This window comes from Carassius carassius, chromosome 16, assembly GCF_963082965.1.
Source record: "Carassius carassius chromosome 16, fCarCar2.1, whole genome shotgun sequence".
Taxonomy (NCBI): Eukaryota; Metazoa; Chordata; class Actinopteri; order Cypriniformes; family Cyprinidae; genus Carassius; species Carassius carassius.
The window spans coordinates 148,088-164,209 of NC_081770.1; the positions used below are offsets into that span (position 1 = coordinate 148,088).

At 39.9% G+C, this 16,122-nt stretch overlaps 1 protein-coding gene across 1 annotated transcript; it reads right to left on the minus strand.

Moving 5' to 3' along the window:
* Positions 1 to 455: 455 nt before the first annotated feature.
* On the minus strand, positions 456 to 16,119 carry LOC132160249 (uncharacterized). The gene is made up of 7 exons (XM_059569982.1): positions 16,104 to 16,119; positions 14,837 to 15,952; positions 13,344 to 13,398; positions 12,696 to 12,791; positions 5,762 to 5,991; positions 960 to 1,053; positions 456 to 543 (listed from the first exon to the last, which is right to left on the minus strand). Exons 1-7 carry the CDS (start codon positions 16,117 to 16,119, stop codon positions 456 to 458), a joined length of 1,695 nt encoding a protein of 564 aa, XP_059425965.1.
* Positions 16,120 to 16,122: the final 3 nt, after the last annotated feature.

The window sequence follows — 16,122 nt, forward strand, 5'->3', positions numbered from 1 at the left end:
AATGTAAATCTTCTATTATGAGCATGCTTGCCGCACTTCTAAATTTGAAATAACGAACTTCAGCGTGCAAAAGCAGCGATATGTGAACACCCCAGGCTGCAGTCGTGAGACCAAATGCACAGATCCAATACTGATACACATGCGTGTTCTTTCTCAACTGTTTACATTCACTTAAGACAAAACAGACAGTGTATTTGATGTTATTTTGCATTTATTTGGATGGTTAAGCTCAACAAAGTACAAAATGTTTTTTAAATGAAAATCTCAATATGACACTCGCGAGGTGACTTTATACGCACAGGCCATGCTTAGATACTTTTGCACACTTTGGCTGTGAGCCCACAGAAAACCCACTTCTGGAGTATCGAATGGCTTAAAAAGACTTAAAAACATGTGCAAGTGATTCATTTTTGTGATGATGCAACAATGACCCGATTAGGTAAGTGACAGTTCTGTCAACTGTCCCAGAATGTGAGTGAAAGTCTAGCATCGCAGCATGGAGCAGCTCTTTTAGTGCGGATGAGATGTGCCGATGAGAAGCCGCTTTGAGAGAGTCAAAGAGAGAAGACACAGTACAGCTGAATCACTCATGCTGTTCTCAAATGACAGATTTAATCTGATAGTTTGCGTGGATTTATTTACTCATCTATATTGAATTGAATGTTTTGTAAGAATATCCGGTAACTGGTATTGGATCGGTATCGGTATCAGCCAATACTGAACCCTAGGTATCGGAAGTGAAAAAAGCCAATCAAAGCATCCCTACTGCAGACTGTATATTTAATGCAAATGCAGCATTTTTTGATTTGATAACTGCACTAACACATATCACAGTGTCAGGTTCATTTTAATTAATTGTGCAGTCCAGATGAGAAGTATCAAATATTTTCAAAGTTATGAAACTGTGGTGGGTCACTAGAGTCTGGGTAATTAATTGGATACAATTTTAAAATACTTACTTCAGCTTTTCCAGTCTACACTGTTCATTTTCAAACAGAGTCAAGACGATTTTCATTCCTGGGTTTCCTAGTTTATTCTCACTCAGATCCAGCTCTGTCAGATTTGAAGGGTTTGAATTTAGAGCTGCAGCCAGAACATGACAACCTCCTTCTGTGATACAGTTATTCTTCAGACTGCATAAAGAGAAAACACTTGAAAAACAAGTATTAACACAATAACATTGTTAAAAAAAATACAATTTAAAATAATAGTTTTCTATTTTACTTTAAAATATTTTTCTGTGATCAAAGCTGAATTTTATCAGCCATTACTCCAGTCTTCAGTGTCCCATGATCCTACAGAAATCATTATAATATGCTGATTTAATATCAATGTTAGAAACAGTGCTTAATGTTTATTTTATATCTTTTATGCTTTTTTCAGGATTTGTTGATTATAAAGAAGTTGTTTATATATGTTATAACAATATCTCTTTACCAACACTTTTTTATCCACTTGACACAAACTTGCTGAATATTACAGGTATTTTTTTGTTCAAATAAATGCAGGTTTGATAAGCATAAAATACTTTATTCAAAAACATTAAAAATAGTAATGGGTCCAGACATTTGACTGTACTGTATGTACATATTAATTAACTTAATAAACTTTATCTAAGGTAAATTGTTTTTTGTTTGATGAAGATGTTATTGTTGTTGTTAGTTTGCTCTTTTATTCAATTTATTCACAGTTCCAGAATACCACTTCAGTAGTTGAACATAAGTGCTTTTATCATTTTTTTCCTAGCTGTGGATTGGGCAGAATTTCCTCCAATTTAATCAATAGTGACTACAGATATATTCATATCATTACATTTACATTTATTCATTTAGCAGACACTTTTAATCCAAAGCAACGTACAAATAAGGACAGTGGAAGCAATCAAAAACAACAAAAAGATAGCATGGGCTTTTAAATAATATAATAAATAAAAAGAAAACAGATAGAAAAAGAATAGAGCAAGCTAGTGTTAGAGGTCTTTTTTATAATTGTATAATAAATAAAAAGAAAATAGATAGAATACAAAAAGATTAGAAAGGTAGTTCGATTTTTTGTTTATATTTATTAATATTATATTTATATATTATTAATATCAATAATATGATATTATGTGTTGCATTGTTACCTTAAATATGAAACACACACACACATTATGGTTACAAGTTGGCATTTATATCACAATGCATCGTTTCTAACATATTTGCATCTGTAAAAAACTATTAATATATAATTATTATTGGAAAATGTTGGGCAATAACGTGTTACTTAGTAACGCATTACTGTAATTTGACTACTTTTTTAATAACGGAATAATTTAACGCGTTATAATTTTCAAAATAGTAATTGGAGTATAGTTACAAGCCGTGGTCTCTATATGTTACTGCCGACAGAGTGCAGTGTTTTATAATCTAGAGATTGTAGTTGATTGAGCAGGTAGAGAGAGGTTTTGCTGTTGTTGTTTTTTTTTTTTTTTTGACATTGAGATAATTTTCAACCACCTATATCGATTACATCTGGGGAAAAAAGAAAAGATGTGAAGTCCAGAACATGGTAACTGCAGTAAATATCAAAGTGGGAAGAGATGCACCCCGTTTGGCCAGGGCTGTTTAGACCACAGACAAGGTTTGAGAAGGAAAAACATTATTATGAAAATATAATTATATTTTCCTTAAAATGTTCTTCCTAACTTCAGGCCTTATTCTCATGTCATATATAACTGTGATGTTCTGCAAAACAACAAACTTTAAAACACTTTTTTTCTTACTGGTGAAAATCATATGGTCAACTCTGTTTTCTCTCAAGCACATCGCAGTGTAAGCTTCACGGTAAACATCACTCTCGTCTGCATAGTCCATATCAATAAGATAAATATATCTTGATTCCATATAGTGGTTATTTTGGGAAAAAATAACCTCAACAAGCGCAACTGAGCCTGGCTTTACAGAAATTCGCTGATCAGATCACAGAGACGGAACAACAACACCCAGACTCTGTCTTAATCATTCTTGAGGACTTTAATAAAGCAAATCTCTCCCATGAACTGCCAAATACAGACAGCACATCACATGTCCCACCAGAGACAGTAATATATTGGATCACTGTTACACCACAATAAAGAATGAATATCACTCTGTTCCACAAGCAGCTTTGGGGCTCTCTGATCACGGTTTGCTTCATCTCATACGACCTACAGGCAGAAACTGAAACCAGCTCAACCTGTATTAAGGACTGTAAAAAGATGGACTAATGAAGCAGAGCAGGATTTACAATCTTGTTTTGACCTCACTGACTGGAATGTTTTTGAAGCTGCTGCCACCGATCTGGATGAACTCACAGAGACCGTAACATCATATATCAGTTTCTGTGAGGATATATGCATTCCTACCAGGAATCAACTAAATTACAACAATGACAAACCGTGGTTCACTGCAAAACTCAGACAGCTCTGTCAGGTCAAAGAAGATACTTACAGGAAGGGGGACAATGTCTTGTATAAACAGGCTAAATACACACTGGAAAAGGAGATCAGAGTGGCAAAGAGGAATTATTCTGAAAAACGAAGGACTCAGTTCACTTCCAATGACTCAGCATCAGTGTGGAAAAGTCTGAAAGAGATTACCAACTACAAGACACCATCCCCCAGCACTGTGGAGAATCAACGACTGGCAGATGATCTGAACGAGTTTTACTGCAGGTTTGAAAGAACTCCCATCACCTTCCCTGAACACCTCTCCACACAACCATTCACACCTCCTGCAACCCCCATCTCCCCCACACCCTCAATTCAGATCAGTGAAGATGAAGTGCGCCAGGTCTTCTGGGGGGAGTCGTGGCCTAATGGTTTTACTATTTTTATTTCAGAAATGTAACAATATCAATTTTTACAATTATTTATTAATGTCACACACACATACCTAGTGCCTTATGACTTAAAAGATGAGAGTGGTAAATGTTACAGACATGGAACTGTTCAGTCTTTTATTGATTTTTATTTCCACTTCACTTTTTTCCAAAGAGACAGAACTACTTGCACTGTATTTATCAGTGGGACAATATTCATACAATACTACAACCTAGAAATAATTTGCAGGTCTCAGCAGCACGAATTATGTGCCCAGCTACATCTGATTCAAATATTATGCTAATTAACAGTGAGTGTAGTTTCAGACATTACAGTGCTTCACTCGCACTGACTCTTATTCTGCCTGAAAGAATGAAAAGACCGAGTTGAAGGTTGAGCGATTCGACCAATCAGATGAAAGCAGCGTTTCAGCTCCGCCCACAAGTGCGAATGAAATATTGAAGCAATAAACCGAAATGATCAAAACGTACACGGACCAACGGTCTTGTCCATGTTCTCTAACTTGAATCCTCTTCTTGAGATTTGAGTCTCTTGACCTTCTGCAAGCCCCGCCTTGTTCACACAGTGAGTGACGTGGCGTGAGGGGGCGGAGACGTGATCGGCTCGGAATGCATTTTCAATGTGCACATTGAATTTTGCTACATTCATTGCGGGACACTGAATGAAAATGCAATCGTAAGTGTCTTGACTGTGAGTGTTAATGCATTTAAGAAAAATAGCATTTAAATGATCATTTTGCCACAGTTTTTGCTTGAACATGTTATACATATCTAATCATTTCTGTAATACATTTTCATTTTAATTTCGCAACTTATAAAGCGTTAAAATTATTATTCATTTTACATATTAAAACAAGTGTGTGAAATGCCAAATGAAAATTATGTAATTTAATTTTCATTTTCATTTTGCACCAAACGTTGCACAAATGTATTGGAAAATGTAAATGTAAATACAGAAATGCATTGCCATTTTACATATCACATTGTCATTTTGCATATTACATTGCAAATTGAATATCGCTACCCATATGCTTCCATAATGGGTCACCATACTTGGCTGAATGTCACGTCACTCATTCACACTTCGATTTTATATTTCTTGGGGGAGGTTGCACTTAGTTTCAAGTCAATGCTCAAAATACAATATTTGGGTAACACTTTACAATAATTAACTAACACTTTAATACATTAACTAACATTAACTAATGTAATCTTATTGTAAATATTTAACAATTCTTTGTTATTAAAGCATATAAAATTCACAAAAACACTTAAATTAAACAGAAAAGCAAGCAGGTGCCTGATTTGGCATGGCAGCCAATACAAATAATTAATAACCGTTTCTTTACCTAAATCCTGTGTTTGGACCAGGTTCACAGAATCACATCACTTTGTGCTTCTAAATTTAGGCTATTATATTTTTCTATATAGTGTAGTAGTTCACCATCTCGGTGTCTGTCACGAATCTGGTATATGAACTTTCATCCATTCACCACCAGAGGTCACCCGCTCACTACATGGACTCCGGCACTACACCCACTGTTGCACTTCACCCCGGACTACAGTTCCCATCATCCATTGCACTAATTGCAAACACAGCTGAAGGCACTGATCTCACACACAATGCTGAATATGCTGATTACACTCACTATATAAACACTCACTCAGACACCTTCAGGCTGCCGAGTATTGTATGCGCTTATCACTAGTTAGCTGATAGCTACCCTACGGAGCCTGCCTTTTTTGAGGTGAAGTTTAGTCTCAGTCCTGCCTTGCCTGTTTCCCTGTGTTCTCTTCTTTGCATGATTGCCTCGGATTACCTCTCTTGTTTAGCCCTGTTTGGATACTGTTTGCCCCTGCCTGGACCTTGCTTGTACCTGGATTATCCCTCTTGTCTCACCCTGCTGGATTATGTTTGCCGTGGACTGACCCTTGCTTGCTTCTCGGACTGCTCTAGCCTTTCCTTCTACACGCTTGTTTGCCATCACCTGATCTATGCCTGTTTCTGACCATGTCTTGTCAATAAAAGCTTTGCATATGGATCTGCACGTCTCCCGTCTGGTTCGCTCCGTGACAGAATACTCGGCCCAACAAGGATCCAGCGGCTTCACTGATGAACTTTGGCCAGGCCTGGACACAGCAAAGATATTGTTAGCCCTCAAACAGGGTACATGATCACTGGAAGGCTATATTCAAGAGTTTCTGGCCATTGCTCATTATTCGGATCTGCCGGACTGTGTATTGATAGACTTTTTTTGTGATGGATTAAACCAACCTCTGAAATCCCAATCAATCAGTGAGGGTCCCCGCTCATCTCTCGCACAGTTTATGGACTGGGCTTTGCTGATTGTCGGCTCCGCATTCACTGTGGGTGTCACAGAGGCACGCGACCCCGGATTTATTAACGTAATGACTGCCACACAGCATCACAGCACAAGATGGCCGCCTGTCCAGAGTCATGGTCCAAGATGGCTGCTTGCCCAAAGCCGCTGCACAGGATGACAGCCACAGCTGACCCCCTAGAGTCGAGTCAGGTGTTTGTGGACCCCCCAGATTCGGGTCAGGTTCCAGTGAACTCTCCAGAGTCGAGTCAGGTTCCAGTGAACTCTCCAGAGTCGAGTCAGGTTCCAGTGAACTCTCCAGAGTCGAGTCAGGTTCCAGTGAACTCTCCAGAGTCGAGTCAGGTTCCAGTGAACTCTCCAGAGTCGAGTCAGGTTCCAGTGAACCCTCCAGAGTCGAGTCAGGTTCCAGTGAACCCTCCAGAGTCGGGTCAGGTTCCAGTGAACCCTCCAGAGTCGGGTCAGGTTCCAGTGAACCCTCCAGAGTCGGGTCAGGTTCCAGTGAACCCTCCAGAGTCGGGTCAGGTTCCGGTTGACCCTCCAGAGTCGAGTCAGGTTCCGGTTGACCCTCCAGAGTCGAGTCAGGTTCCGGTTGACCCTCCAGAGTCGAGTCAGGTTCCGGTTGACCCTCCAGAGTCGAGTCAGGTTCCGGTTGACCCTCCAGAGTCGAGTCAGGTTCCGGTTGACCCTCCAGAGTCGAGTCAAGTTCCGGTTGACCCTCCAGAGTCGAGTCAGGTTCCGGTTGACCCTCCAGAGTCGAGTCAGGTTCCGGTTGACCCTCCAGAGTCGAGGCAGGTTCCGGTTGACCCTCCAGAGTCGAGGCAGGTGCCCGTGGACTTTCCAGAGTCAATTCAGGGTTTCGTGTACCCTCCAGAGTCGGGGCTAGTCACCGATGACCCTCCAGAGTCGGGGCTAGTCACCGATGACCCTCCAGAGTCGGGGCTAGTCACCGATGACCCTCCAGAGTCGGGGCTAGTCACCGATGACCCTCCAGAGTCGGGGCTAGTCACCGATGACCCTCCAGAGTCGGGGCTAGTCACCGATGACCCTCCAGAGTCGGGGCTAGTCACCGATAACACCCAAGAGTCAAGTAAAACAACAGTTAAACTTCATGAGTCAAGCCTGTTCCCTGTTGACTTCTCAGAGTTAAGTCAGGTCCTCGTTGATCAAGTCCCTGTTGTTTTCCCAGAGCCTAGTCAGGTCACCGTTAGTCAGGTCCCTGTTGATCTCCCAGAGTCTAGTCAGGTCACCACTATCACCCAAAAGTCAATTAAAACAACAGTTAAACTTCATGAGTCAAGTCTGTTCCCTGTTGACTTCCCAGAGTTAAGTCAGGTCCTCGTTGATCAAGTCCCTGTTGTTTTCCCAGAGCCTAGTCAGGTCACCGTTGATCAAGTCCCTGTTGTTTTCCCAGAGCCTAGTCAGGTCACCGTTAGTCAGGTCCCTGTTGATCTCCCAGAGTCTAGTCAGGTCACCGCTGACCGTCCAGAGTTAGGTCAAGTCACTGCTGACTGTCCAGAGAAAGGTCAAGTCACCACTATCACCCAAGAGTCAAGTAAAACAACAGTTAAACTTCATGAGTCAAGTCTGTTCCCTGTTGACTTCCCAGAGTTAAGTCAGGTCCCCGTTGATCAGGTCCCTGTTGATTTCCCAGAGTCTAGTCAGGTCACCGCTGACCGTCCAGAGTTAGGTCAAGTCACTGCTGTCCGTCCAGAGTCAGGTCAAGTCACCTCTAACACCCAAGAGTCAAGTAACTCAACAGTTAAACTTCATGAGTCAAGTCAGGTCCCCGTTAATCAGGTCCCCATTGACTTCCCAGAGTCAAGTCAGGTCCCCGTTGATCAGATTCCTGTTGATTTCCCAGAGCAAAGTCAAGTCACCGATGATCTTCATGAGCAAAGTCAAGTCACCAATGATCTTCATGAGCAAAGTCAAGTCACCAATGATCTTCATGAGCAAAGTCAAGTCACCAATGATCTTCATGAGCAAGGTCAAGTCACCAATGATCTTCATGAGCAAGGTCAAGTCACCAATGATCTTCATGAGCAAGGTCAAGTCACCAATGATCTTCATGAGCAAGGTCAAGTCACCAATGATCTTCATGAGCAAGGTCAAGTCACCAATGATCTTACTGAGCAAAGTAAAGTCACCAATGATCTTTATGAGCGGAGTCAGGTCATCAATGATTCTCATGAGCAAATTCAAGTCACCATTGACCTCTGTGAGTTAAATCAAGTCCCAGTTGATCTTCATGAACTAAGTCAAATCACCACAGATCCACCAGAGCTTCGTCACATCTCAGCCGAACTCCCCGAGCCTCGTCACGTCTCAGCCGAACTCCCAGAACTCCTGTCCTATCCTGTCATGGCCACGGAGGCCAGCTACCATCTCACCACGGCCACGGAGGCCGCAATTAACCTGTTTATGTTCTCTATTTCAGTCCCACCTGACCAGACTTGCTCTCCAGTGCCATTGACTTCACTGTGGTGGTCCTCTGCTCCGCCCTGGTGGGCTTCTGTCCCGTCTTCTCTGCTGTGGTGGTCCTCTGCTCCTCCCTGGTGGGTTTCTGTCCTGTCTTCTCGGCTGTGGTGGTCCTCTGCTCCGCCCTGGTGGGCTTCTGTCTGTTCTGTCTCGGCTGTGGTGGTCCTCTGCTCTGCCTTGGTGGGCTTCGGTCTCGTCTGTGGCGGTTCTCTGCACTGCACCGGTGGCCTTCAGTTCTGCCGGCTCCGCCCCGGTGGGTCCCAATTCCACCTGCTCCACCCTGAAATCCCTGCTCTACCAGTCTTGCCTCAGTCCCTGTGCTCTCCACTTCAATGTGGACCTGCACCTCTGTCCCTCCCCCTGTTCCGCCTCGGCTCCACCACCCTCCTGGATTATAGTGAAGTAGGAGCATCTGGAAGCCGCTTCTTGGGGCGGGGCTATGTCATGAATCTGGTATATGAACTTTCATCCATTCACCACCAGAGGTCACCCGCTCACTACATGGACTCCGGCACTACACCCACTGTTGCACTTCACCCGGGACTACAGTTCCCATCACCCTTTGCACTAATTGCAAACACAGCTGAAGGCACTGATCTCACACACACTGCTGAATATGCTGATTACACTCACTATATAAACACTCACTCAGACACCTTCAGGCTGCCGAGTATTGTATGCGCTTATCACTAGTTAGCTGATAGCTACCATACGGAGCCTGCCTTTTTTGAGGTGAAGTTTAGTCTCAGTCCTGCCTTGCCTGTTTCCCTGTGTTCTCTTCTTTGCATGATTGCCTCGGATTACCTCTCTTGTTTAGCCCTGTTTGGATACTGTTTGCCCCTGCCTGGACCTTGCTTGTACCTGGATTATCCCTCTTGTCTCACCCTGCTGGATTATGTTTGCCGTGGACTAACCCTTGCTTGCTTCTCGGACTGCTCTAGCCTTTCCATCTACACGCTTGTTTGCCATCACCTGATCTATGCCTGTTTCTGACCATGTCTTGTCAATAAAAGCTTTGCATATGGATCCGCACGTCTCCCGTCTGGTTCGCTCCGTGACAGAGTCATACGTGGCCGCTTATCAAGCATGAAAAACACACTTTTTTATATAATATACAGCATGGAAAGAGTGCTCCCTTTAAATTTATCACAATCTCACAAAGTTTCGTTTTAACCAATGAATGTGACCACACAATGAAACTTTTTTTTTAATGAAGTTACGAGCATGATAGAACTCAGCACTGGATAAAAAGACTTGAGTGTGTGATTCCAACCTAAACACATCTGATTGGCCATTGGGATGTCGGTGTCGGTGGGGGGGGGGCAAAGCACAGTGGAGAGCACCGTTCTGTTAACTTTGTGGTTTATATTTTAATATTTTTCGGACATGTTAACACACGGCCCTCTAACAATATATTGCTTTACAGACCTATTGCTTTTCCTGCTCAGAAATGTTCACGCAATCATTCAGCATGTTTTATAAGTTCTATGCTCTGGCGTGATTAGTACTCACACTAACTGATCTATATCTGAACCGTGCTCTGTCCCACCTCTTCCAACCGAGCCATGGACGGCTAAATGAACGTGCCCCAGGGTGACACGAAGTGATCAAACTAGTCAAACGAACTGGGCCTTGGGGGTCAAACATGCTCGGTCATGGTTAAGATTGCCTAGTTTAAAAAATACACCCTTATTCTCCCACATCCGGCACACATGAGTCTCTACCAAAGTCCTTTCAGGCAAGTCGTGCCACTTGGCGACCATCTTGGCAACGCCTCCGGACAGCTATTTTAGACTAACAAGTCCAGGCTCCTATCTAAATGAATGGGCAGAGAGTCAGAACTGCACTTTCACTGGTCACCGGGACATAGAAACAGCATGTATAGAAACAGCAGTGAAATATGATAAAAATCGCTGAACTATTTTGATGACTTTGCCCCAAAATAAGGTTTAAAACGCCTTTTTCCCCACAGGTTATACCTTTACTACGCATGCGCAACGGTTCCTCAAGACGATAGGCTTAAATGTTTCCCGGCTTGAGTGTTAAAAGCAGATGATTGGCTTTCCAGCGGGAGGGGCGGGACATGTGCACACAACCGCCATCTTTGCCGTTATGGGGTTTCCTTATATAGTTGTACTGAGGATTGAGGAAGTGACATGTCTCTTATAAACTGTCTCCGGCCTCTACCCACCCATGCCCACACTCGCCCATCAAGTGTTGTCCCGTGCTGCACTCCCGTGGGTCCCATGATGGTGCAGGTCTCTAAAGTGTGTGTTATAATGTTATGATCAAGGCTCTGGACTCTGAGCATATCTTGTTTTTTCTATAACACACTATTAAATATTTTCTATAAAAATGTTAATGCTCTAACAGTGGCAAATACCTTGTTTTATATTTAATTTGGTGACATTAATGTTATAAGTTGAGATTTACAAGAAATATTTTAACTGATACTAAGTAAAATGAATAATATTGTAAAAAAAGCACCTTATTTTTTTTTAAGTGTTTGCAAACCAAATGTTATTGCACTTTTGTTCATATAGCAGGACTTTTAAATGAAAAAAGTGCACATTACACTACTCTTGAATGCATTAGTGAATTCTCTGCACAATGCGATTAATCACAGAAAATCATGCAATTAATTGCGATTAAACATTTGAATCGGTGCCCAGCACTAATATATATATATATATAAAGTGAAAGTCGTGACATTTGCCAAGTATGGTAGCCCATACTCGGAATTGGTGCTCTGCATTTAACCCATCCAAGTGCACACACACAGCAGTGAAGAAGTGAACACACCGTGAACACACACTCAGAGCAGTAGGCAGCTATAGATCCAGCACCCGGGGAGCAACTGGGGGTTCATGCCTTGCTCAAGGGCACTTCAGTCATGAGTATTGAGGGAGGAAGAGAGCACTGTTTATTCACTCCCCCCTCCTACAACTCCTGACAGCACCGAGACTTGAACATGCGACCTTCGGGTTACAAGTCCAACTCCACAGCCACAGCTGTCCCCTCTGTATATATATTAGGGCTAATTTAATGTGCTAATTAGATTAATTATGGAGAAAAAAAATGTGTTAAAATTATTAACGCATTTAACACATACAGTCGCATGATCAGACAACAACTTACTGCATGATGGAGCCTAGAGAATATCCCTAAAATTCAAGATATGGGGCAAAATGCCTGTTTGAGATTGTGTCTCATATTTACGAAATATCACACGAGCTGTAGGCTAAGTGCAATATTACACGAGTGCAAATGTGATACTCATCGTATACAACAGTTCATTAAGAAGTTAATATTGTGTTATTTTAGACACAATGTTGTCTGTTTTGCTCAGTTTTGCCAACCAGAAGATAAAGACAAAGCAGAACTGTTCATCGACGAGTTTGGTGAACCATTTGCCGCATTGAACCATTGGCCATAGTCCCATTGGATTTGAAGAAAATAATTTTAAATAGTAATTATTTTCATAATAATAATAATAAAATGAAGAAAATAAATTAATAAAGTTATAGATAATTTATAGGTCCAAGAGAGTATATGTAATACATTTTTCAAATAAAATATTTCTTACTGAACCTACTTTTTTATCTCTGTTTGACGCTTTGCACAGCAATGACTTTAAATTATCTTTTCAGATTAATTTCTTAAAATTTGATGTGTGGTTAATTACATTAATTAATCACCACATCATGTAAATAATTTGATTAAAATTTGTATTTATTTTTATATATATACACTCACTCACAAATCAGGGGAAATAGAAAGAGTTCTAGTTAGTTGAAGCTGAAATTATAAATGTTATATTAGAGCAGTAATGTAGTATCATCAGAAGATACACACATCTGAGATCCTTTATTTGAAACATTAAAAAATATTTTAGAGTGTCTGCTTTTTAACTTTAAATATATACTTATCTGCTTTTACTTTTGTAGCTGTATGATTCAACTAATTTCCTTAATATACTGTGAATACATTATAATAACTGAAAACAATACTCACATCAGTGTGTTGAGTGTACAGTGTTTATCCTGCAGTAGAGCAGCGATCTGTTTCACTCCTGTGTCTCCTAGTTTACGTCCAGTGAGATCCAGCTCTCTCAGGAGTAACGGGTTTTTACCCACAATTCCAGTCACATACTGACAGGCTTCATCTGCAGCAGGGATAAAACATATGTGAATAAAGCACCATTTCCATCCAACGAGTCAAAGAGAAAAAAAACAGTAACTTCCTGGTAAACTGGCACTAAATATCACCAAGAAAAGTAGGAGAAACCACTTAATATAATAGTTTTCATATATGACAAGTAACTTGGCCTCAGAGCTAAGCAGAGAACACAATTTTCGGAGATGGATGCCAGCTGCTTGGGGACGCAGTCGAGTAAGACAATAATACAGAAATACTTTGACGACAGACTTTATGCACAAGTTAATGCACAATTACCATTTTAGATTGACAAACTGTAATACTGTATAACATTCAACAAGATATAAAAATTATCTGTGGGGTATTTTGAGCTAAAACCTCACATACAAACTCTGAGGACATCAAATAATTTATTTTATATCTTGCAAACAGGGGTATAATTAAGTCACCTTTAATGTGACATTTAATTTGACAACAATATATCATGACCACTTTTCTATCTACCCTAATGTTTTTTGTTTGGCTCCTGAATTATTCACTCCTTTTCCTTTGTATTCAACTGTAACGAGATGTGAGAAAGACAGCATATACTGCACACTTATGGTCTGTTCAGCCGATTTACTTTACAATAGTTAAATACTAGATCTCATGAATAATTCACTGAAATGCAAGAAGAATCTCTTGGTTTCCTTCCCAAATCCTAGCATCTTTTTTTTCTTTTTTTTTCTCAAACAAATGCTTTAAAATATAAAGTAGATCTCTCTCTCTCTTTTTCCTTCTAATGCCTATTGGCACTGTATATGGGTAAGTTTTTAAAGCAGGTAAATATGATGTGTTGTCTGTAGGGCTGCAACTAATGATTATTTTGATAATGGATTAGTTGGCCGAATTATTATTATATTTTTTTTCTTGATTAATTGGGTTAAAACCCCTATTTTCTTTATTTTAATTTTATTGACAAAAACACACTATTCCACATTCTGCCCAATGTCCTTAAAACAAATGTGCCAACTGAATGCTATGAAAACATACAGTGCTTAATTTATTAGACCACCTGTCATAAGACAAAACACAAATATTTTAGAAATAAATCTAAAAATGTAATTGTATTTTTTGGACAAATAACAAACCAAAACAACTAAATAGTATTTATTCACATAATAAGAAAAATGGCCTCCTTTCCTTTGATAACAGCTCACATGATTGCTGGTATTGTTTATGTACTTCTTGACTAATTGGGTATCTGATTAAAAAAACCCACTATAAAGCACTTTACAATTTTTTCAATTCTTTCTTTCAGAGATAAAGCAATAATTTTATTATAACATTAAAGAAGCACTTTTATGGACTTTTTCATGAACTTTTTCCTCCTGGTGGAATGACCTCCCCAACTCAATCCCAGCAGCTGACTCTTTAGCCATCTTCAAGAATCGGCTTAAAACACATAGTTTCTTTTCATTTATTATATAATTAACAAAAGCAAAAATAAAAAGCAAAATATTTAAAAGCCCATGCTATGTGTACTGTGTTAACCTAACTGAGACTTGTTAGAGCACTTATATATCATTGCTCTTTTTGTTGTTTTTGATTGCTTCCATTGTCATCTTTTTTAAGTCGCTTTGAATAAAAGCATCTGCTAAATGACTAAATGTAAATATTTTTCTGCCGATAATTCGTTTTTTTTTTCACTATTTACATCTTCTGTTTTCAGATACAAAGCTCAGAAAGGACAAATGGTGAGTCTTTATGCTTTACCAAATGATTAGAAACTCAACTCTGAATCAGATACATTCAAATTATTATTAATTATAACTCCTTAATTATTCTTTCAACCACATAAACTCCTGAAAAAACCTATAGTGCAATAAAAGCATTGTTTACACCCAAATAGTTATTATTTTGCTAAATAATTTCAAAATGAGTTGGTTATTGTTTTGATTTACAGTTAGTGTGCTGAGCCTCTGTATAAAGTTCTGTATAAAGTTCAAAGAATCTACCTCTTTCTTTCTCCTCTTCATTTCTTTTTCGTTCCTGTTGTTTCTGTTTCTCCCATTCCTCTCGTTCTCTCTTCAGCTCCTCTTGTATCTTTCGGTCTCGTTCCTCCATGTCTTTAATCTCTCTTTTATATTGTTCTTCTTTCTCTCTAAACTCTTCTTCTATTCTCTTTTTCTCTCTCTCATAATTCTGTCTTTCTTTCTCCATCTCCATCTTCATTCTCTCCTTCTCTTCTTCATGTCTGAACTGAAGTTCTTCTTTCTCTCTCTCACTTCTCTCTCTCTCTTGTTTAAGTTTCTGATCATATTCCTCATGTGTTTTCTTGATTATATTTCTCCATTTCTCTTCCTCTTCTTCTCTTCTTTGTCTTTCCTGTTGTCTCTGTTTCTCCCATTCCTCTCGTTCTCTCTCCATCTCTTGTATCTTTCTGTCTAGTTTCTCTCTGTCTTTCTCCATGATCGTCTTCATCTCTTCTTCTCTTTCTCTGACTCTCTCCATCAGCTTGTTCTTCTGTATTTCTCTCTCCATCTCTCTGAACTTCTTACATGAGTAGTAACTCCCTCCGTTTGTCTTCACCATGTTGTCTATCTTCTGCAGTAGATCAGTCACCTGTGTTCGGTCTCCAGTCTCTTTATTATTGAACACATGGAATCTGTTTCCACACTCATCAATCAGGTTTCTAAGGCCAGATCCAGGTTCTCCCAGAAACTTTTCAATGGTTTTGTTCTGCAGATCATCTCCTCTGGTGAAGAGTACCATGGTGTACTTTAAAGAGTTTTCACCAAAAGTCTCTTGAATGATCTTCACTGCTTTTGCTTCTTCTTGAGTGAATCGTCCCAATTGAGTCAGTAAGAGAAACACGTGTGGTCCAGGCAGGATCATAGAGGTGCAGTTACTCATTTCTTCATTACTGAGTTCAGTATCAAACAGTCCTGGAGTGTCAATCACAGTAATGTGTCTGCTGTTGATTTCAGATGTTTCTCTCTGACACACTTTAGTAACAGATTCTTCAGATATAAACACTTCTCTTCCTAAGATGGTGTTTCCAGTTGAACTCTTCCCAGCTCCAGTTTTTCCCAGCAGCACAATCCTCACTTCATCTTCTCTTGCTCTCGATTCTAAAGATAGATAAATAATTTATACTGAAACATCATGTGTTAATCATGTTGTTTCTCTGCATATCATTCTACTGTTTTGTCTCACAAATGTGTGTAGACTTCAGCAATCATGAAAAGTGTGTTTAATTAATGCAGATTTTATGGTCATTACCTTGTGACTGAAACATCTC